Source organism: Coenobita brevimanus, chromosome 94, assembly GCF_032717465.1.
Source record: "Coenobita brevimanus isolate Jiangsu-jjx chromosome 94, ASM3271746v2, whole genome shotgun sequence".
NCBI lineage: Eukaryota > Metazoa > Arthropoda > Malacostraca > Decapoda > Coenobitidae > Coenobita > Coenobita brevimanus.
The window spans coordinates 15,994,349-16,017,454 of NC_137047.1; the positions used below are offsets into that span (position 1 = coordinate 15,994,349).

The window sequence follows — 23,106 nt, forward strand, 5'->3', positions numbered from 1 at the left end:
AGGAAGAGCACAAAGGATAGAAAAAGGAGTACAAAAAGGAAGAGCCGCAAGAAGACTGAAAGAGAGAGAGAGAGAGAGAGAGAGAGAGAGAGAGAGAGAGAATCTTGAAAATATAGAAGAGGAAGGAAATGCACAAAGGACAGAAAAAGGAAGAGAAAAAGGAAGAGCCGCAAGAAGAACGGAAACTCAAACGCGCGTGGTTGAAGAAATGAGTGTAGGAGAGTTAGTGGGGGAATCACTGAGCCGGGAGAGAGAGGCAGGAATAGTGTGGGCAGGCAGGAGCGGCAATGGGCTGGGCAGTAGATAGTCTGGGTAGGCAGGAGCGAGGTTAGGGAGAGGCAGGAGGGTAGATAGCAAGAGAGAAGGTAAGCAAGGTAGGCAGACGGAAGTTAGCAAAGAAGGGAGTATGAAGGCAGGAAAATAGGCAACAGGGAAAGGCTGGAAGAGATAAGGATGGAAGGATATAGTAAGTAAGAAAGAAGGCAGAGTGATAGGCAGAAACGAGGTTAGGCAGGGTAGTTGGTTTTAAGGCAGGAGAGTAAGATGATAGAAGAGAGACAGGAAGTAAAACGTTTTTGAGGAAAAAAGGTAGGCAGGAAGAAGACAGGCCGAAGGAAAGGTGGGAAGGGAGAAGGTCAGACAGGAGAGAGAAAAAAAAAATGCTAAGAAAGAGCGTAACGAAACAGGACGGGTAGGAGGATTGTGAAAAATCAGAAGAGAAGGCAGGGAAGGAAAGTGGTTTGGAAGGAAAATAAGTAAGAATAGGATTTTAGAGAACTGAGAGGGTAAGAAGAGAAGAGGTGAAGAGGGAAAACAAGGATAAAAGAAGGCAGAATAAAGATAGCAAGGGAGGGAAAAAAAGATGAGGACGGAGGAAATTGAAGATAAGACGACAAATTCAAAGCAAGACAGAAAAAAAAGACAAGGAGGAAAAAAAAGAAGTAATGAGGGAGGGAGGGAGACCTGCAAAAAGAGTGGAAAGTTAGACATGTGTGGGCGAGGAAATAAGAGGAGGAGAGTTGCTGGGGGTTGCAGTGAAACGGGGAGGAAAGCAGGAATAGCGTGGGAAAGGAGGACAGAGGATAGTCTGGGTAGGCAAGGGAGACGTTAGGAGGATAGGCAGGATGGTAGGCAAGGTGAAAGGCAGAAAGAGTGAAAGAGTAATGGTGGGTACAATAGGCAGGCAAAGAATAGGGTAGATGAAAAGGCAGGAAGGTAAGTAAGGAAAAGGACACGAGGAAGCTAACAGTGAAGAAGAATGGAGGAGAGGCAGGAGGATATGAAAGAAGAGATTAGTGGGGAAGGTAGGAGGGGAAGCTAGAGGAAAGGCAGGAAGAAACAGACAAGGAAATAATCTGAACTGAAGGAAGGTAAGTTAGAAGCAAACAAGGTAAACATTAGGAGGGTATTCAAGGAGGATGTTAGGAGGGCAAGGAGACAAGAGGAAGAATGAGAGGAATGGGAAAAGGAGGTGAAAGAGGGGAAATGAAAGAAGGAAGTGAAGGCAGATGAGGGGAAGAGAAACGAATTGAGAGGATTAAAAAGAGATGAAACTGTCAAGTAAGAAGACAGAGATGAAAAAGGTAAAAGATGAAGACCGTGATGCGAAGAGAAGCAGGAGAGGGTAGAAGGCAACGTAAAGAGAAATAAAGAGGAGACAGAAGACAGAGGAGAAAGGAGAGAAAATGTAGGAACGCAACTGAAGGGGAAGGAGGATAAACGATGAAGACAAAAGAGGGGAGCTGAAAAAGAAACAGGAGTAAGGGCGGAAATGGAGAAAGGCAGGTGGAAGAGTAAGAGAAGAGGGGAAGATGAGGAGAGAAGACAGCCAAGTGGGTGGGAGGGAGGGGAGGGAGGGAAGGAGAGAAAAGTGAGAGAGAGTTTTGAGTGCTTCGCGCCAGGAGGGAGGAGGCTGGGGATGACGGGAGGTATTGTGAGAGAGAGAGAGAGAGAGAGACAGAGACAGACAGACAGAGACAGAGAGAGAGAGAGAGAGAGAGACAGAGACAGACAGACAGACAGACAGACAGAGACAGAGAGAGATGGGGGAGGAAGGGAGATTGTGAGAAGTAGGGAGAGAAGAAAAGGGAGGGGGAGGCATGGGACGTAAGAGGGAAGAAGAAAGATAAGTGAGACTGTAGGCAGAGAGAGAGAGAGAGAGAGAGAGAGAGAGAGAGAGGGCTGGGTAGACGTCGATAAGGTAGACGTCGATAAGGAAAACAGGAGGGGAGAGGAAAAAAAAATGAAAGGGACGTAGGAGGGGACGTGAGGAATAGAAAAATAGAGGGTCGTAGGAGGCAGACAGACAGACAGACAGAAGAAAATGGGTAGGAGGAGACATTAACAACAAAGATGGGAGAGGATGAAGATAGAGGAAGGGGGCGTGGGAGGGGAGGAAAAAAGAGAAAAGGAGATGGACGTTGATGAAGGGGAGAGAGAGAGAGAGAGAGAGAGAGAGAAACATGGAAGAGAGGGGAGTTTAGAGAAAGAGGACGCATGAGGCAGGGGGACGAAAAAGGGAAAAAATGGGGGTGGGCGTCGAGGGTCTATCTGTTGACATGAAGTAGAGAGGAAAATAAGGGGAGGTGGAGTGTGAGAAGGAGAGAAAAGAAGGGAGATAGAAGGGGAGCATGGACAGAGCAGAAAGGAGGGGATGGAGGACGGCAAAAAATAAGTAATAATAAGTAAAAGTAATACGCCACTTCCATGTCTGTGGCTGAGAGAGAGACAGACAGAGACAGACAGACAGACAGACAGACAGACCGACAAACGGATATACTCAGGAAGACAGACAGACGGACACCGATTCAGACCTACAGACAGCCAAGTTAAAAGCAGGGGGGAAGGAGGCACTGACAAGGAACAGAAGGAAAAAAAAAATGAAATAGATGTGGGGCACAAGAGGAAATTAAAAAGGAAGAAAAAATGGCGATTAAAAAAAGTAGAACCCTGCCTTCATGTCTCTCCCTGGCCGACACACACACCCACACTTTTTGTCTTTCCCTTTTCTGTCTGTTTGTTTTACCGGGTTTTCATTTTCACTGACATCGTTTTTGTTTTCTTTTGTCCCGGTCAGTTGTTTTTTTTTTCTCTCTCGGCACGGTTTTAATTTCCACACCAGAGGATTCTTCTTGTTACTTTTATCACCTCCATTTTTTTAAACTTTTGTCCATCATCATCGTCTGGCCAGGCTTACATTACTTTTTTTTTCGTATGTTTTCCCAAATATGCGTCTCTTCTTTTTTTTTTTGGGGGGGGGGGGATTTTTCATTGACCTCTTCAGCACTAGTATTCAGCACGGAAGAGATCCCTCGTAGTGAAAATTTAATATCCATCAACTTATATATACTCAGTAGACGTATGAGAAATTGTTACCAGCTGTAGGAGAGAAAATATTTTTACATCGAAATATTGATATTTTTATTTTTGTAGCAGGTTAACTACAACACCAAAATTGCTGATGTGTAATTTGTTAAATTTGTCCTCCGGGAATTATTACATTTGTAAGACGCCCAGAAAAATAGGAATATTATTCTCAAAAATTTTTCCCATGATATGCTTAAGTTGCTGGCAAGCCACATAAAACATAGCGTTTCAGGATTATTTATTTATTTATTTATTTTTTAGCAGTATTTCCCTCTACACAATGCTGCTAACTTTTTCTCACCATTATTTATTTAAAATAAATTTCGGCTGCTGACAAAATTGATGGAACAATTTTTTATGCCACGTAGGTATTACTTTTATTTTTACTTTTTTTTTTCAGAATATAAGCTGTTCAGAAAATCATTTGCTCTTTCCAAGCTATAGAAACAGAAAAACATCAGATTAATATTTCTGAAAGCAGAGGCTTCTTCCCCTTTCTTCATTACCATTTTTAAAGAGAAGAGTTTATGCTCCCAGGAAAATTATCAGAGTAATAATTTTTAAAGCAGAATTTTTGCCGCTTCCCCATTACATTTTTTAAGAATAGAGAGTGTGTTCTAGAGAAAAGTGTTAGCTATGTCCAAGCCATACAGGTACAGAAATATCAAAGTTACCATTTTGAAAGCAGAATTTTTGTCCCTTCCCCATTAAATTTTTGTAGACTAGATTCTGTGTTCCAGAGAAAATGTTAGCTGCATCCATGCCATAGAGATACAAAAATATCAATATACTGTAATCATTTTGAAAGCTGTCTCTTCACCCCGTCCCCTGACCCGATCCCCGCAGAGCCTTACAGATGAGCCTTCACTTCTCACTTATGGTAATTCAGGTCTGACTCTCATTCAATATCCCTCTGTTGGAGATTTGAGTCTTCTTGATGACAATTCAATTCAATTCTCAGTTTTCTGTGTCTTGGGAGATTCTGGCCGAATTTTATATGTGGGGCAGGTAGGTGAGCTTGTTACGTTGTTTGTTATTAACTCCATTATTATTATTATTATTATTATTATTATTATTATTATTATTATTATTATTATTATTATTATTGTTGTTGTTGTTGTTGTTATTACTACTACTGTTACTACTACTACTACTACTACTGCAGTAGTAGTAGTAGAGGTAGAATAAGTCGTACTATAAGTTTTGGGTTATAATGATGGTTCTCCTACTTATGTACTTTCTCTTCTCTTTCTGAAGCCTGCCCTCTTCATTTGTAATAGTTGAAAAGAGGGCCATGGTGATGATGATGATGATGATGATGATGATGACCACCACCTGCATTTATACCTACCGCTTCCCATCTTCATCTTCTTCACCATCTTTCCTTACCTTCCACCAAAGTCCTGTTTCACCACCTCGCTGGCCTGAAGCTTTGTCTGCTCACTCCCTTCACTTTCTTTCCTTCCCCTGTATGTTCCTTCTCCCAACCTTTCTATTTTCACCCCTCTAGTTCCTTTAGCCTCCCCTTTCCTTTCATTCCCCTATTCCATCACCCCCTTCATAAACACCCCACCCCTCTCATCCTTTCCTTTTCGTGAATCCCTCTCATCCTTCCTCTCGCACCCTCCCCTTTCACCCCCTCTCTTCTCACCCCCTCCCTTCCCGTACTCCCTACCCTTTTGCCCCCTCTCATACCTTCATCTGTCATCATCATCACCCCCTCCTCTCTCATTCGCTACGTGTTAGAATTTCTGTCGTCTTGCCCTTCCCTTCTCTTCCCTCTTCCCTGTTCGTCGCTCTTCTCTATTCATTCCTGTCTTACCGTCATCGACTCCATTCTCATCTCCTCCCCTTAACCCCTTCCTCTCCCTTCTTACGCATGCATTTCCGCCTTCCCCAGTCTCTCCTCCCCTCTCACCCCCCCTCACTGTCAGATGCTTATCCTCCCTTCCCCTTCTTTCCTTTCCTCTCATCCTTCTAACACTCTTCCATACTCGTCCTTTATCCTCCCTTCCCCCTGGTTTCTTACAACCACCTCTTTTCTACCCTGTTTCTCTCTTTCCTCCCAGCCCTCCCCACTCACAAGTCCCTCTTTATTCCCCCTTCCCATTCTCTCGTTGCCTCTTCCTTCATCATCCCCCTCCTCTCATTCCTCACCTTCACCCACATCATTTCTCCCCTCTCATCACTCATCCATTGATCCTCATGTCTTCTTCATCCCTCTCCTCTCTTCCCCCGTCATCCCCCACGCCCCCACCCATTCATCTCCCCCCTCATCCACTGCCACCCCTCCCTCTTTTCCCCCGTCCTTCCAGTATCCCATCACCCTTCCCTCTGTCCACCTTCCCATCCCCCTCCTCTCTTGATCTCACCCCACCCTTCTCCCACACTATCCAGATCCCCACCATGAATCGTCACGTGTTCGAATCCGTGCATTTTAGCCTCGACTAATTCCGGGTTCTCCATCATTGTGTCCGAATGGGCTTCATCATCTGATCCAGTTCCAGGATTTTAACGGGATTAAACCTTGCGTTAACTCACTTTGTGTCCTCTCTCTCTCTCTCTCTCTCTCTCTCTCTCTCTCTCTCTCTCTCTCTCTCTCTCTCTCTCTCTCTCTCTCTCTGTAACAATCTATCTGTTTATCAATATATATATATATATATATATATATATATATATATATATATATATATATATATATATATATATATATATATATATATAAAATGTATGTATCTGTCTGCCTGTCTGTGTGTATCTGTATGTGGTCCTCCATCCATCCATCAGTCCACCTATATATCCCTCTCCACCAGTCCACCACCACCAACGCATTCAAACCTTCACTTCCTTGTATTCCCACAGACGAGAACGAAAACCTGGATCCCGAAGCTCCCCCAGCCAAGTACGGGCGAAGACGCAGCCGGGCCGTGCTCTACCAGCTCTCCGGACACTACACGCAGGACAAGGGCAAGAATAAGCTTAAGCTCAACAATGTGAGTACAGTACTAAGCTTCTGTGTTTGGGAGGAAGGGTGAGTTTAGGGGGTGATTTTGTGTGTCTTAAAATTAGTTTTGTAAGCTTTGTCTTTCGGGGACACTACGCACAGGAGAAGGCCAAAAGCAAGTTGAAGCTCAACAACGTGAGAAGCAAGCCTTTCTCTTTTTGATGGGGGTGGTGTTTATGGAGTTTTTGTGTGTAACTCTACTTTCCGTAACATGTGAGTAGGCCTGCGCTTTTGTTTGGAAGGCAGGAGAGAGGGTAAGCGTCAGTTTTTTTTTTTTTTCCGTATGGTGTGTGTGTGTGTGTGTGTGTGTGTGTGTGTGTGTGTGTGTGTGTGTGTGTGTGTGTGTGTGTGTGTAAAGTCAATATTGTGAGTAAGCTGCAATGGTTTTTGTGTCCCTTGCAACATAAGTTAGCTTTTTTTGGAAGAATAGATATTAGATAAGCTTAGTGTTGTTTGTGTATTTAAGCTCATTGTGTGTGTATATATATATATATATATATATATATATATATATATATATATATATATATATATATATATATATATATATATATATATATTTTAGTTAGGTTCTTATCTCGATACCTTCCCAGGCAATGGACTTTATATGCTGGCTACCTGTTTTGTCCGAGGGAACTGAGGAGTATGAATAAGCTTTGGGAGCGGATGTATGCTAAAGTATTTTTGTGTACATCAATATGATATTTGTACATAACATAAATTTACACTACCTCAATTTATCCCACCCTAGCATAATCCAACCCAACCCAACCCAGTGCAACTCGCCCAGCCACCCAGCCCAGTCAGACTCAACTTATGAAGTGCGGATACATAGTATTGTTGTGAAATATACGAGTCGAAAACCTTCTTCCAAAAAAACAAAAAGTGGATCTTTATTGTATACGAGTGATTCTGAGCGGAGAGATTGAAAAAGTAAGCTTGCAGATGTCAAGAGAAAGCTTGACTCGGACTAAGCTTAAACTGCATTTGGATAGAAATGAAAGAGAAGCTTAACTATACTATACGTTAGCTTTTTTTAATGCAAGGAATCCATAAGTAAGCTTGCAGAGGTCAAAATAAAGCATGAATCGGATTAAGCTTACACTACATTTGAATTGAAATTGAAGAGAAACTTAGCGATACCATAAATTAGCTTTTCCGACTGCAAAGAATCCATAATCAAGCTTTAGCTACCATGAAAAAGCTAAATAATTTTAAGGGTTGGAATTTCTTACATGGAAGATAAAAAAAAAGTTTTGGATAACTTAAAGTATAAAACTGAGCTGCAGGTAAGCTGTTATGCAGATGATTTGAAGTGGCGTTTCATAAATCGTATAATATACAGGATGAGAGAGTTCTGTTAACTGTAGGTAAATATCACGGTATTGGTATATCAATTCGTTTCAGCATAACCTTGTGACTATTACATTTTTCTGCTAAATAAAGCGGTCTGGGGGTAGGGGGGTTTTCAAGAATACTCCCCCAGTATCCCTGCTTGTCGTAAAAGGCGACTAAAAGGGTTGGCGGAGGGTTAGTGCCCCTCCCCGGAAAACAACTAACTAAAAAAACAAACAAGAAGCCTCGGACAAGGACTGACCAAACGTTGACGACCCAGGACCGGACAAAGGACTTGGTAATGTGTACATGGAATGTAAGAGGAGCGAATGATGAGGTGAAAGAGAGAGAGATTGTCCAGGTGCTTGAGGATGCGAAAGTGGATGTATGTGGAATAACTGAAACAAAATGGAAAGGAGAAAGTGTGAGAGAATGGGAGTATGGATGGGGTATATGTGCAGGAGTAGATGAGAATGAGAGGGCAAAGGAAGGAGTGTGTATAGTTGTGAGTAAAAGATGGAAGAAGAGCATAAGACAGTATGGATCAGTTGGGTCAAGGATTGTGTGGGTAAAGTTGAAAATTGGAATACAAATGTGGGCGATTGTGTGTGTGTATGCGCCAACGCAAGATCGTGCTAGAAGAGTGAGAGAAGAGTTCTGGACAAATGTGGAAGTGTGCATGGAAAAGTTTGGAAGGAATGAGAGAGTGTTTTTGATCGGTGATATGAATGGTAAAGTTGGTAATGTGAAGGTGGATGGAATAGTTGGTGAGTGGGGTGTGCCTGCTGAGATAGATGAGAATGGGAGTGCGTTAGTGGACATCTGTGCTGGGAGGGGGTTGGTAATAGCCAATACCCTCTTCAGGCATAAAATGATCCACAGGTATACATGGCGAGTGATGAGAAGGGTGGATGGTGAACTGAATGAAAGGAAGGCAATGATTGATTATGTGTGTGTGGATGAAAGGATGCGAAGATGTATATTGGATGCAAGAGTTTATAGAGGTTGGGGGAGTGGCCTTTCTGACCACTACTTGGTGGTGGCCAGAATTAGGATGCAAGTAAGATGGAGGAATAGAAGAAGGGAAAGACGAGAGGAAGGAGTAGTTGCAAGGAGAGTGGAAAGGTTACAAGAGGATGAGAAAAAGGCAGAGTATAAGAGAGAAGTGGAGGAACGATTGGGCAAATATGAATTGGAGCAGATGGGAGACGTGGAAGGTGTGTGTAAGATATTTACAGAAGAAATATGTGCAGCATGTGATGTGGTGTGTGGAAGGAAGAGAAGACGGAGGGGGTGCAAGGAACAGCGTGGTGGACTGAAGAGGTGAAACAGGCTGTGGCACAAAGAAGAAAGCATACAATGAATGGATGAGAAATAGGGGCGTGGAAGAAGTTGAGAGGCAGAAGAGAGAGTTATATGTGGAAAGGAAGAGAGAGGTGAAAAGATTAGTAAGAGAGAGTAAGAAGAGAGTGGATCAGGAATTTGGAAGGAATTTGAGTGTAAAGTGGAGGGACTGTAAGAAAATGTTCTGGAGAGAAGTGAAAAGAGTAAGACAGGGTGGAAGTGAAGTTAGCAGGGGAGTGAAAGATAAACATGGTAGATTACTAGTGGAGAAGGGAGAAAAAGTGAGCAGATGGAGAGAACACTTTAAGGAATTGTTGAACATAGAGGATGGAAGTAATGCGAGTATAAGTGGCTGGGGAATGGCTGGGAGAAGGAGGGAGGTGAGAAGACAGGTAGAAATCAGTAGGATAGAGGTTGTGGAAGCAATGAAGAAAGTTAAATCAGGGAAAGCCCCAGGAATTGATGGAGTGTGTGGTGAGATGCTGAAGCATGGGGGAGAGATAGTAGTAGAATGGATGTGGAAGATGTGCAGATTGGCCTGGGAGGAAGGTAGAGTCCCGGAGGATTGGAAGTCAGGTATAATTATTCCCTTGTACAAAGGAAAAGGGGAAAAAGAAGTGTGTGGTAATCATAGGGGCATTTGTCTTCTTAGTATAATAGGAAAAGTGTATGGTAGGATACTTATAGACAGAGTTAGAGAAAGAACAGAGAAATTAGTTGGAGAAGAACAGGAGGCTTTAGGAAGGGAAGAGGTTGTGTAGATCAGATATTCATTCTTAGATCTTTAGTGGAAAAGTTTCTAGAGAAGGGAAAGAAGGTGTATGCGGCTTTCATGGATTTGGAGAAAGCATATGACAGGGTGGATAGACAAGGATTGTGGAAAGTGTTAAGAATATATGGAGTAGATGGGAAGTTGTTGAATGCTGTGAAGAGTATGTATGATGGTGCTAAGGCTGCAGTGCGTGTGGATGGTGAACTAAGTGAATTTTTCTCTTTGAAAGTTGGTTTGAAACAGGGATGTGTCATGTCTCCATGGTTGTTCAATCTGTACATGGATGGGGTAATAAAAGAGGTACAAGGTAGGGTAGTGGATGTTGGAGTGGCCCTGGTGAGAGAGGATAGTGTTTGGAAACTCCCTGTACTGTTGTTTGCAGATGATACTGTGTTGTTGAGTGAAGATGAAGGGGAGCTGCAAGGCTTGGTGGATGAGTTTGAGAGAGTGTGTAAGAAACGGAACCTAAAGGTGAATGTAGGGAAGAGTAAAGTGATGGTCTTTGTGAGAGGTGAAGTCAGTGAATGTATAGCGAGGTTGGATGGTGAGGAATTGGAAAATGTGAGTACGTTTAAGTATTTGGGTAGTGTGATGAGTAAGGATGGAGGTTTGGAGGGTGAAGTGCTTGAAAGGGTACAGCAGGGAAGAAAGGTTGCTGGTTCCTTGAAAGCAGTGAAACAGGGAAGTGAGCATGGAAGTAAAAAAGTTACTACATGACAGTATTGTGATACCAACTCTAACGTACGGAAGTGAAGCTTGGACGTTGTTGGAAGGACACAAGTCAAGAGTGAGAGCAGTGGAAATGAGTTATTTAAGAGGAGCTTGTGGAGTCACGTGGAGAGACAGGCTGACGAATGAGGATATAAAGGAGCGTTGTGGTGTTGATGTGGATGTGATAGGAAGCGTTGTGAGGAACACACTGAGGTGGTTTGGCCATGTGGAGAGGATGGAGGGTGAAAGACTGACGAAGAGAGTGTATGCGAGTGAGGTGGAGGGTGGAAGAGGGAGGGGGAGACCGAGGATGAGATGGAGGGATGGGGTGGAGAGGTATATGAGAGAGGGGGGTGTGAGTTGGGAGCAGGGTAGTGAAATGGCGGGGGACAGGGCGACTTGGAGGCGATTTGTTTGTGGCCACCCCAAACGGGATTGAGGCGTCTGGCAATAGATAGATAGATAGTTTTAACTGTTTGGGGTTCCTCTTCACTAAATTATAATCGTCGACAATTCATGCAAGTAAACAGATGTGTAGGATTATCTTGCTAAAAGAAATGGTTAATTTGTACAAAATTGTAACTTAAACCAGCTGGGAAAAGCCTGAAAGGAAATTGAATCCTGGGTGACTGATTAGAAATTCTGATTAAGAGGACAGACTTGATTTGAGAGAGAGAGAGAGAGAGAGAGAGAGAGGGAGGGGGAGGGAGGGAGGGAGAGAGAGGAGATCAATGATTGAATTATACGCCACATTATCTAGATTCTCTCTCTCTCTCTCTCTCTCTCTGTATAGTAGATTGATAGAAGTCTATGTATTTTTTTGTATATCTGTATGTTGTCTGTCCGTCAGTCTAGCTGCATCTACATCTGCTCATGTATCTCTTCATTATTAACTGTCTTTCCATTACGTTGTCACATATATCAGTTACCTCGAAGAATTTACTAATTTCATACCAAACCGCCATCCCACCGTTCTGTCAGTCTGCCAGTCAGTCCAAAAATTCAGCCCATATCTCTGTCAGCCTCTTGGTCAGTGTCTGTTTCACACTCAGTCTTTCAGTTTATCTATTTCTCTGCCACCTTGCACTGTCACTTCAATCTGTTTATCTGTTTTTCTCGTGCTAGGTCTCTCCGTTTGTTTTTGTTTTGTGTTGTTTTTTTCGCTTTCTCATCCTTGTCTCACTTCATCACCGTATTATTTTCAGTCTGTCGAGCCCAGTATATTTTTTTGTTTGTCAGTCTGCCTACCTATCGCTATCTTGGTCTATTTATCAACCCATTTATCTGTTAGTCTGTTTGTCTACTATTAAATGATACTGAAAAACAGATATTTCCCAAAACTGAATAAATCGTTTATCGTTAGCCAGCACCCGCTCAGAATGAGTTAAGATATACCAAGTCATATTACAAGTCACCAACATTATTATCTAAACAGTAATAATAATAATTATAATAATAATAATAATAATAATAATAATAACACCAGTATTTAGGGTCAGGACTTTTCCCTTAGTCTAATTAAATCTCACATAGTTGTGAAGACCAAAACTAAAATATCCCAAAATTTCCATCCGGTATTATTAACCTCTCGTAATTTAATCATCATGCGGTAATTTAATATAAAAAGAAAAGCCTGATTATTCGATCATTGGCACCTGACAATCATTAACCCATATAGTACGTTTGTCATTTATTAATACTCCTGCTACCCTTGATGATATTCGCCATAGAGGAGATTTTTTTTTTTTCCGAACTGGAGAGGTTAGATACAGCCTTCATTAATCCCTTCAGTACCATATAGTTTTTTTTTCCAAAGCCGGATAAAATTGCCTTGGGTAGCAAGAGTAAAAAAACTTGTACATCTTCGTTGTGAAGGGATAAATCATCAGTGGGAACATTGATTGTTAAAATGAAATAATGTTTGTTTGCCTAATACGGTCGTTGACGCTGGACACTCATTAAAAGAAATAAAGGGTAACGTCGTAAATAAAAGAAAAAGGGGGGGGAGGGATGCAAATTGGCATTTATATATTACCACCTGACAAAGAATACGGAATTTTATGAGAAGAGGGATAGAAGAGATAATGAGTATATAAACCAATGAGATGCGAACACTTGAAAATAAATGTAAAACTTGCAAAAAAAAAAAAAAAAACGAAACTAAGATAAACATCAGATTCGAGTCAGTAAAGTGCTCAGTTTTAACTCTCGTCTCGTAAATGCTGGAAAAAAAAAAAGAAAAAAAAAGACTTTCTCAGTGAATAGGAGTAAAACACAAAAAATCACACACACACACACACACACACACACACACACACACACACACACACACACACACACACACACACACACACACACACACACGTAAGAGCATATTGTTAAAATTGAAAATAAATCTGAGGTGAGTTGCAACCGAAGTTGAAAATACAAGGAAAATGAAAAGACTCAACAAAGGTCGCAGAAATGTAGGAAGACTATGCAACAACAAAAAAAGGGGAGGGGGGGAGAGTTTAAATACAATTACCTAAGAGTTTCATATTATAATCCGTCTTTAAAAATGTGGGGAGGACATATGTGGTGGATAGGGCCTCTCACCGTCCACTCAATGTAGCGCTATCATCAGGCGACTCTACGCTGAGTGACAAGCTCAGTGGTTTCCTGATACCCAAGAACCATTTACTACGTTGAAGTTAACCATGTAACTAATGGGACGCTTGGCAGCCCAGTGGGCGTAGGCGCTGCAATCGAATTTGGCCTTTTGCATACCTAATGCTACTCAGGGAAGAGCAGCCGGTCAGTTGCCTTGAATGTTTGGACTGAGTAACCTGGCCTAGACAACGTATGCTCCTCTTGTGGCAGTAAAGGAGCGGATGATAGATTAACTGATTGATTGATTGATTGATAGGCGGACACACACACACACACACACACACATATATATATATATATATATATATATATATATATATATAGATAGATATAGATATATATATATATATATTCATTTATTCATTCATTGCCAGACGCCATGTATCCCAAACGGGGTGGCCAAGGGCTTAGAGTTAATTGTTTTACAGGAAGGGGCACTAATCCTCCACCAACCCCACTTGACACGTAGGGATGCCAACAGCATCTGGTGTTCCCAGGCGGTCACCCATCCAGGTACTAACCAGACCCAACGTTGCTTAATATATATATATATATAAAGTTTCCAAAATAATGAGAGTAAATGTCAAAAATAGAAAGAAAAATTGTAAAACTAATCACGAAGGAAAGCAGAAATGTGTACAGGGAAATTACTCAAAACGATATGAAACACAAATATATAAGAGCTTGAAATTATGACTCTTCTCGTTAAAGTTGTCAAAATAATGAGCAAATAAGAGCAGTGCGAGACTCGGGCAAATCATTAAGGTGGGAGTGAGTGAGAGACGGGATGAACAGGGCGAGTCGGCTCTGTACATAACTAATCCCGTCTGAAATTGAACTCCGGGCTGGTGTGGGCGACGCGTGAGAGAAAGAGAGAGAGAGAGAGAGAGGGAGAGAGAGTATTTCAGTTGTGTATATGTGTGTTGTGTTTGTGTTTTAACTGAGTTTTTTACTGTTTGCTTGGCAGCGCACGAGGATGGACTAAAACCAGGAAAGACCTCCAGTTTCACCTGTATGATTCCTTTTTATTTCCATTGTATTTCATCTTTCTCAGGATATTCAAAAAACACTTATTATAGCTTCAGACTGCGTTGGGTATCATAGTGCCGAATTAAAGTCACCAGGCATAAACCTTAATAAAGCAATAAAGTTTTGCCAATACTGTGAATGGGTCACAATGCTTTAATCCTCTGAGTGTATGTGGCTTTATCTTCTTGAAAATTATCTGCATTTAATGAGAAGGAAGTTTGAATATCGCATTGGAAGGATTGAAGCACTGTGATTAAGAGAAAAAATATACTTGTATTAAAGACTTGTGTTTTCCGGCCTATTATTAACTCGTGCAAGAGTGAATTTGACGAAAAGGGAGATGAAAGAATGCAGCAGGTTGGGCCCAATATGCTCCCAATAAAAGAGGAAGTAAACAGCGAGAATTTTGTTAAGAGAGAAGGAGAGCTAGAGGCAACACTGTGAGGAGAAGAAAGAACTAGCAGAGGTTGAGAGCTGAGAGAAAAAGTTCTTATCGGCAATGTGTTTACCCTTCATAGATTGAGGCACACTTAGAAATTTTATCCGGCATTCACCAAACGATTTTTTGGGTAAAGGAAACGCAACCAGTACAACAGTAAAGAAGAGCTGTATAGTATGAATCTCCCCCCCCCCACCACCACCACGTCCTCCCCTAGCGTTGTTCGTGTACACAGACAACATCTATATTGGTTGTAAAGAATTCTCGTAGAAACAACGCACCCAGCCTGCTGAACCTGATTGTTAGAAAAGAGACAAGATCTTTATAAAAACATGAATGAATATAGTGGATGAAGTGTTTAATGTTGTTGCCATTGTATAAAGTGTTTGTCCTCTGCCCTTTGCAGGCTTTCATCCAGGCTTTCTCTAAATCTTAACCTTGTACAGTTCCTGCCCTGTTTTCGCCTAAGTCACCCTGACTGCATGGCATGATGAGGTACAAGAAAAACGTTCATGGAGTTTACATTTGTTTTTGTTCCATATTTTACCCCTGTCCTACGAGAACGTTTTTCGCATTTCATTCTTTCTACCGCCAGACTGTTGTATTCAGCTTAGAAGAGTCCGTTTGTTATGCAAAGGTTACATATCCTCTTATTTGCTAATTTACCGAGAGATTTCCCCTGTAAGGTAAGTGAAATAATACGTAGGCAGAGAGAATGAATAAAAAAAAAAAAGTCGTCTGTTGGCTAAATAGATTAATACTAATGTGTCTGTAAACCCACAAGTACAGAACAACTACAAGTTGGAAATTCGCAATGAGAATCCGGGAAGAGAAACTCGTCTGTGTAAAGTTTAGGACAATGAAGCCCCTTTTGTTGGACGCCCTCATTCGGTAAGGGCGAGGGGTGCCTTCGTATGGTAGCACGGACGCTGCTGATGGGATAGAGGTTTGGGGAAGGGGAAACAGGACAGCTGGAAAGTGGTCCATTATAATCTAACACAACAGAGATGGCTTGGGTTGAGAGAGGATGGTGGAAGTTTGGCAGTCGGGGAGTGAGGGGAAGAGAACAGGCCAGCATCCCTCTGTAGTGTAGGATAGCAGAATTGACGATGAGGGAGAGGGAGGATGGAGGTTCAGGGAGAGATGAGTAGGGAAGAACTAGTAAGAGATGGTGGAGAGAGGAGATAGAGCCTCGAGGGAGAGAAGAGAAGAGAATGAGGTAGCTGGTTATCTGATATAAATAACATAGCATTGGTGACGATAGTGGAGAGGGAGGATACAGGCTCGAGAAGGGAAAAGAAAAAGGAAAATTAGTAAGAGGCCAGGTACTCATTAAAGTAACAGAGATGACGACAGTGGAAAGAGGGGATAGAGGTTCGGGAAGAGAAGAGAAAGAGAAGAGTTAGTAAGAGACATGATAGTGCATATCGTAACTTAACAGAGGTCACGTTGTTGAAGAGAGGATAAAGGTTCAGAAGCAAGAGATAAGAGACAAAACTACCAATAAGAAAGCCAACTATAATGTAACTGAGGTAATGGTAGGGAAAAGTGGAGGGAACGAAGATGAGGCTCAGAGGAATAAAGACGGAAGAAATCAGTGCTGCGGAAAGAGACTAGCTGTACATTAAATATCATAGATATGACGATAGGGGAAGGAGGAGGGAGGAAGAGATAGAAGGAGAGAAATAAGAAGAAACAGGGAAAGAAACCCACTGTAATGCAGCATAGCAAAGGTGGCACGGTAAAAAGGGGAAAACAGATTCAGCAGGATAGTAGAGGTGAAGAACAGAGCTATACACACAACCTCTTTACAAGGTGGCATAAACAGGTGATGGTACATGAAAAGGGTGAACCAGCAGCGTACAGGGAAGGGAAGATGGAGATAGTGACAATAACGGGGCCTCCTACCCCAGGCTAAATGCTTAGTGACGAATAGCTTCGTGTGTAGATAGCAATAATAAGTGCAGTAAATGTTTGGTGCCAGGCTAGGTAGCGTTAAGGTAAAGTAAGGATATGGTAGAGAGCACAGGAGGCACGACCCATATAGTGACGGTAACAGAGCCTCTTTGTCTCGCGCTGAATGCATAGTGCTAGGTTAAAGTTAGATTAGGTTAGATTAGATTACATTATGTTACGTGTAGAGGATGTACATAACAGCAGGTATGAGAGGGGAAATATTAGGCAAAGCCAGTTTAGATTAAATTAAGCTAGACTAGGTAAGTTTAAGTAAAGTGTACGGCAAAACAGCAAACGTACGAGGCACTATGGAGTTAGTGAGGGTGACACAACCTCTTCCCACGAGCTGAATGTTTAGTGCCGAGTTACTGCCTCTGTACGTACGTATGTATGTATGTATGTATGTTTTCATGGCAGCGCTCTCTCTCTCTCTCTCTCTCTCTCTCTCTCTCTCTCTCTCTCTCTCTCTCTCTCTGATTACCTACCTACCTACTTATCAACTTGTCTTTCTGCCTGTCTGTCTGTCTACACACACACACACACACACACACACACACACACACACACACACACACACACACACACACACACACACACACACACACACACACACACACACACACACACACACACCAATGTATCATGTTACTATTTTTTTTGTATATGTCTGTTTATGTGATTGCATGTGTGTATTTGTTTCCATGTATATTTATGTGTGCGATGTCATCCTTTAGTGTATGAATTTATGCTTGTAATTTCGTCTGTTTCTGTATGTGTATGCCTGTGTGGATGTGGGTGTATGGATGTATGTATGCATGCATGCATATATGAATGTACTGTGTGAATGTATGTATGTTTATGCTGTGTGTGTGTGTGTGTGTGTGTGTGTGTGTGTGTGAATGTGGATATTTTTTTTTTTTTTTTTTTTTTTATATACCTAGGCTGCTTCCCCCAAGGAAAGGGAGGTAGCCGAGACAGGACGACTCACTCTCCATTTACTCATCCATTCAAACACATTCATTCGCATCTTAGCCCCAAAGGGGAGAACGGACAGATCCTCACCGCATCACACCGCACAAGGGTCAACTGCGCAGTGCAAGCAGTGACATCCACAGCAGGGCCCGACAGCAGAACTGGTTTACCCCTGCCACATCATAACAGACCCATCCCCTTACCCGCACCTGACCTGACTAGCTGATCAGACCAAATGCGGGAGAATATCCCCTCAGGGCTGCGTCATCACTTATTCATTCACAATTTCTCTCCATTTATTTCTGTCACGCACAGCCACTCTTCCTTGCTCAACAGACATCCCTTTTGCATCCAGCGCTCTCTTCACACTGTCCATCCATCCTATTCGTGGTCTTCCTCTCAGTCTTACACCTCTCACATCAGATCTAGTTATCGTTTTCACCAATCGCTCATTATCCATTCTCTCCACATGCCCAAACCATTGCAACACCCTCTGCTCAACTCTACCAGCCATCTCCCGAACAACTCCAGTTCTCCTTCGCACTTCATCATTTCGCACTCGATCCATACGCGTCACTCCACACATACTCCTCAGACATCTCATCTCCATTACATTCAAACTTTTCCTCTCTGCTACACCCATATTCCATGTTTCAGCCCCATATAACGCAGTCGGTACCACAACACCCTCATACAGCCTTCTCTTTACATCCATTCTAAGCGAACGACATTTAAACACTTTTTCATTCCTCCCAGCACCTTTCCTACTTCATTTATTCTAAACTTCACTTCTGCATCTATTCTTCCATCCACAGCAACATGTGACCCTAGATATTTAAAACAATCTACCTCCTCAAGCAACTCACCATTCAAAACTATATTCATCCCCCTACCATCTATCAACCTCGTACACTTCATCACTTTACTCTTATTCTCATTTACTTTCAATTTCCTCCTTTCACACACCCTTCCAAACTCCTCTACCAACTGTCTCAATCTCTCCTCTGAATCAGTCACCAGTGCAGTATCATCTGCAAACAGCAGCTGCTTCAGATTCCACTCTCCTCCATCAACATTTACCAGACTCAGACCACCTAAAACTCTTGCATTCACCTTCCTTACAACACCATCCATGTAAATATTAAACAACCAAGGCGACATCACACATCCCTGTCGCAGCCCCACTCTCACGGGAAACCAATCACTCACAGTATTTCCCACTCTTACACACGCTCTACTATTTACATAAAAACTTTTCACCCCTTTTAGTAACCTACCATCAAGTCCATACAATCTTAAAACAGTCCACAAAGCTTCCCTATCAATTCTATCATACGCTTTCTCTAAATCCATAAATGCCCAAAACACATCCTTGCCTTTCGCTAAATACTTTTCACACACTTGTCTCACAGCAAACACCTGATCAACGCATCCCCTCCCTCTCCTAAATCCACACTGCTCATCACTAATCACTCCCTCTGTACCCTCTCTAACTCTCATAATTAACACTCTACCATACACTTTACCTACAACACTCAACAGACTTATACCCCTAAAGCTAGTACATTCATACTTATCACCCTTGCCTTTATACAACGGGACCACACAAGCACTTGCCCAGTCAAATGGCACCATACCTTTCTCAAAGCACACATTCAATAATCTTACTAACCAGTCAACAATAGTCACTCCACCACCCTTCAGGCATTCCACAGCACACCCATCCATACCTGCAGCTTTCCCTGTTTTCATCTCCTTTACTGCCTTCTGCACTTCCTCCTTCGTGATCAAAGAATCATTCAACTCTCCCAACACATTTATTCCTTGCACCCTTCTATCTGCCAGAATCTCAGCCACCCTTTCCTCCTCTACATTTAACAATCTTTCAAAATACTCTGCCCATCTCTTCCTTACTGCATCCATCTCAATTAACATCCTTCCATCCTCTGCTTTTACTCGTTCTTCCTTCCCAGACTCTCCCTTTCGCACCCTTTTCACCTCCTTCCAAAACATTTTCTTATTCTGTTGAAAATTCTCTGTCAGCCGCCTACCCCACCTCTCATCTGCTGCCACTTTAGCATCACGCACAGCCCTTCTCGCTCTATTCCTCTTTTCCTTATACCTTTCATATGACATCTCATCCTTCCTCTGCAGCCACACTTCATATGCACGTCTCTTCTCAGCCACAGCCATACTTACTTCCTCGCACCACCATTCACTTCCTTTTCTTACACCACCACCCACACGTCTCACACCACACACCTCTTCTGCATGCCCCACCACAGCACTCTTAAACAACTGCCATTCCTCCTCCACGCTGCCATTTTCCCGATCTTTCACTGCGTTCCACTCATCTTTCAATTTCTCCTGATACTCTATCTTTTTCTCTCTTTTATCCAACTCACTCACTTTCAAAACCTCCCTGCCACACCTAACCCTCCTAGCTCTCACCCATCTCTTACCTACTCTTAACTTTCCCTCCACCAGGTAGTGGTCAGACATACCTCCACCCTCCCCTCTCAGAACTCTCACATCCAACAATCTTCCTATTACATTCCTAGACACAACCACATAGTCCATCAAGGCTCTATCAACAACCCTTCCACCCTCCTGTCTCACCCATGTATACTTATAAATATCTTTCTTCTCAAACAGCGTATTCCCAATCACCATCTCTCGCTCAACACACATCGCTATCATTCGTTCCCCATTTTCATTTCTTCCAGGCACACCATGCATACCAACTACGCCTTCAACTGGTACATTTCCCACTCTAGCATTCAGATCTCCCATCATTACCACATTCACATTCGCTCCAAAACTCTGCAGACACTCATCAACATCATTCCAGAAAGACTCCCTCTCTTGTTCATCCCTTTCACTACCAGGCCCATATGCACTCACAAACACCCACAACTCACGTTCAAATTTCGCTTTCACCCACATCAGTCTCGATGACACCTCCTTCCATTCAATCACACACTGCTGTACTTCTGGACTCACTAACAAGGCCACACCTTCTCTTGCCCTTCCTCTATCAACACCTGACAATCTTCCATTCACACTTCCAAACATAGATTCCCCCTTCCCTTTCATCTTCGTTTCACTCAAAGCTAACACATCCAACTTTCTTCTCACAAACATTCTCCCAATCTCCTCCCTTTTAGCCTCAATTGTACTACATCCACGCACATTCATAGACGCAATCTTCAGGGTACGGGGATAACGCCATCCCCCATCCCTTTCTCTGGCCTGTCTCTTTTTAGGAACTAAAAAAACAGAGGAGGGGGTCCCTAGTCCCCTCACCCCGCCCCTTTTAGTCGCCTTTTACGACACGCAGGGAATACTGTGGCAGTATTCTTCCTAACACAACCTGGCCGCAGAGTAGTAGTACCACCCCATAGTGCGGCCAGCTTGTGTCCCCCCGCCACAGGGGGTCATTCATATCGGTGTGTGTATGTTTATGTCCGTGTGTATATATGTATGTAACCTATATACAGTAATATAGAATGTATGTATGTATGTATGTATGTATGTATATGTGTATTTACTTTTTTATGTGGATGTAAATATGGGAATGACTTTTGTGTCTTCTATGTAGTTATTCTTGTGTGTGTGTGTGTGTGTGTGTGTGTGTGTGTGTGTGTGTGTGTGTGTGTGTGTGTGTGTTTGTGTAAGGGAGTGGGAGCAATCAGACTAGATCAGGCACAAGTCTCCTCTGATTACCTTACCCAGATTGTGCTTTATCGGAGGGGGGTGGGGGTTATTGGGTACATACATACAAATACACATACATACATACATAAATACATACAGTCCTACATTTTTCTGTACATATATACATACATACATTTTGCCTACACACATTCATACATAAATTCATAATTTTCGATACATACATACATACATACATACATATACATACATACATACGGTACATACCTTTTACATACATACATTGTACATGCTTGCATACATACATACCGATACATTCATTTTTAGGCCTGCATACATATGTACTGTTCTCAGCTTTCACTGCGTTTTGTCTCACCTACCTAGTTACCTACCTACCTACCTGTCTACCCTCAGTCAGTCCTTCCTTTCATTCATTCAGACATTCATACGTAGATATATATTTATACTTAACTGTGTTCCTCCCTGTTTCCCTCATCCCCTTTTCTTTTCAGTCCTATTTCTCCGAATACCAAACTCTCAGTCTTTCCTCCCGGACTCATGTAGCAAAGGGATCAGAAATAATCCAGTTACTTCCTCACCAACATTGCTTTTGTTATATTCTTGCCACCGTCAGACGATTTCCTTCAGCTTTGGGGAGGTCGTAGTAATCTATTTAAAAGTGGATCACTAATACCTTTGTAGATATTTTTTAATTGTCAACTGATCACTTCTCTCCTCCGCCCCCTCCTTTACACCATTCCCCTCCCCCTTTCTCCCCTCCGCAGTCTTCCCTCCCTCCCTTCTTCTTTAAGCACCCGTCTAGCTTCTCTCTCTCTCTCTCTCTCTCTCTCTCTCTCTCTCACACAGTATCTCATCCCAGTTTCTCACCCTCACTTTATCTTTTCACTCAGTCTCTTTGACCTTACCCCTTACAATCTCATCACCCTTCATGTCATCCCAGTATTCCCCCTCCCCTGCTTTTCTCCCTCTGTCCCCTCATCTCTCTCACTCCCTTCGTCATTTCATCCCATCCTCCATCCTCTCTTCATCGTTTCGTATAGTCGCATCAACTTAGCCATTTCCCTGCCGTGAACGCAATTGTGTATTCAGGTTAAATCCATACCATATTTACTCATATAAGAGAAATCCGACCAAGGCAAGGGTGCATCTAGGACTGTAATTTCCCAACATTGAATATTATTAAGCGTACACAGAAGGGGGAGGGATTTTTAGAAATCCATGTATTTGTACAATCTTCTTCACTTACATACTGCCTGTCACAATGAGGCGTCTGATCCATACATGATTTATGTTCAGTAATTTAGGACGGCCCCATAGGTGCTGTTGCTTGCCTGTGGTCGACGGGTCTACACGGAGAGACTGACCGAACAAGACAACAAAACCAAGAAAAATAACAGTCTTGTTTCTTGAGGGTCCTGTTTAGCATCATTGCATTTTTTAACGTCTCGGCTGTATTGTATTCCGACGACTATAAATGAGACGTAAACAATTACTCTAGTGTCACATAAGACCTCCAACACACCACCCACTGTAGTACTTGTAAGTGAAGACAAGTGTACTGCCACGAATAGAAGTATTCGACCTGGACCTGAATGATATTTTTTTCATTTTATTCTGTAATTTGGAATAGTAAAAATTATGGTTGATGCTGAATAACGCTACATACGTGAAATGACAACCGAATAGCACATACGATGCAGTTTTCAAGTCTCTTCGTCATTTGTTTCAAAATATAAAGGAGTCTTGATAGTACAGTACTATCTTTGTGACTGTGGTTAAGCACATTAGTCCTGTAAATGAAGTTTTTTAAGAAAAAGTAAAAAATAAAGAACG

The 23,106-nt window shown here is 42.4% G+C and overlaps 1 protein-coding gene across 1 annotated transcript in view; it reads left to right on the top strand.

Annotated features, from left to right (window-relative positions):
- Elk (Eag-like K[+] channel) overlaps positions 1-23,106 on the top strand; it is a 113,865-nt gene that overhangs the window by 21,020 nt on the left and 69,739 nt on the right. The window contains exons 4-5 of the mRNA XM_080282832.1: positions 6,229-6,359; positions 6,487-6,489. Of these exons, the coding sequence (XP_080138958.1) occupies positions 6,229-6,359; positions 6,487-6,489 (134 nt within the window). The remainder of the gene's footprint in view (positions 1-6,228; positions 6,360-6,486; positions 6,490-23,106) is intronic.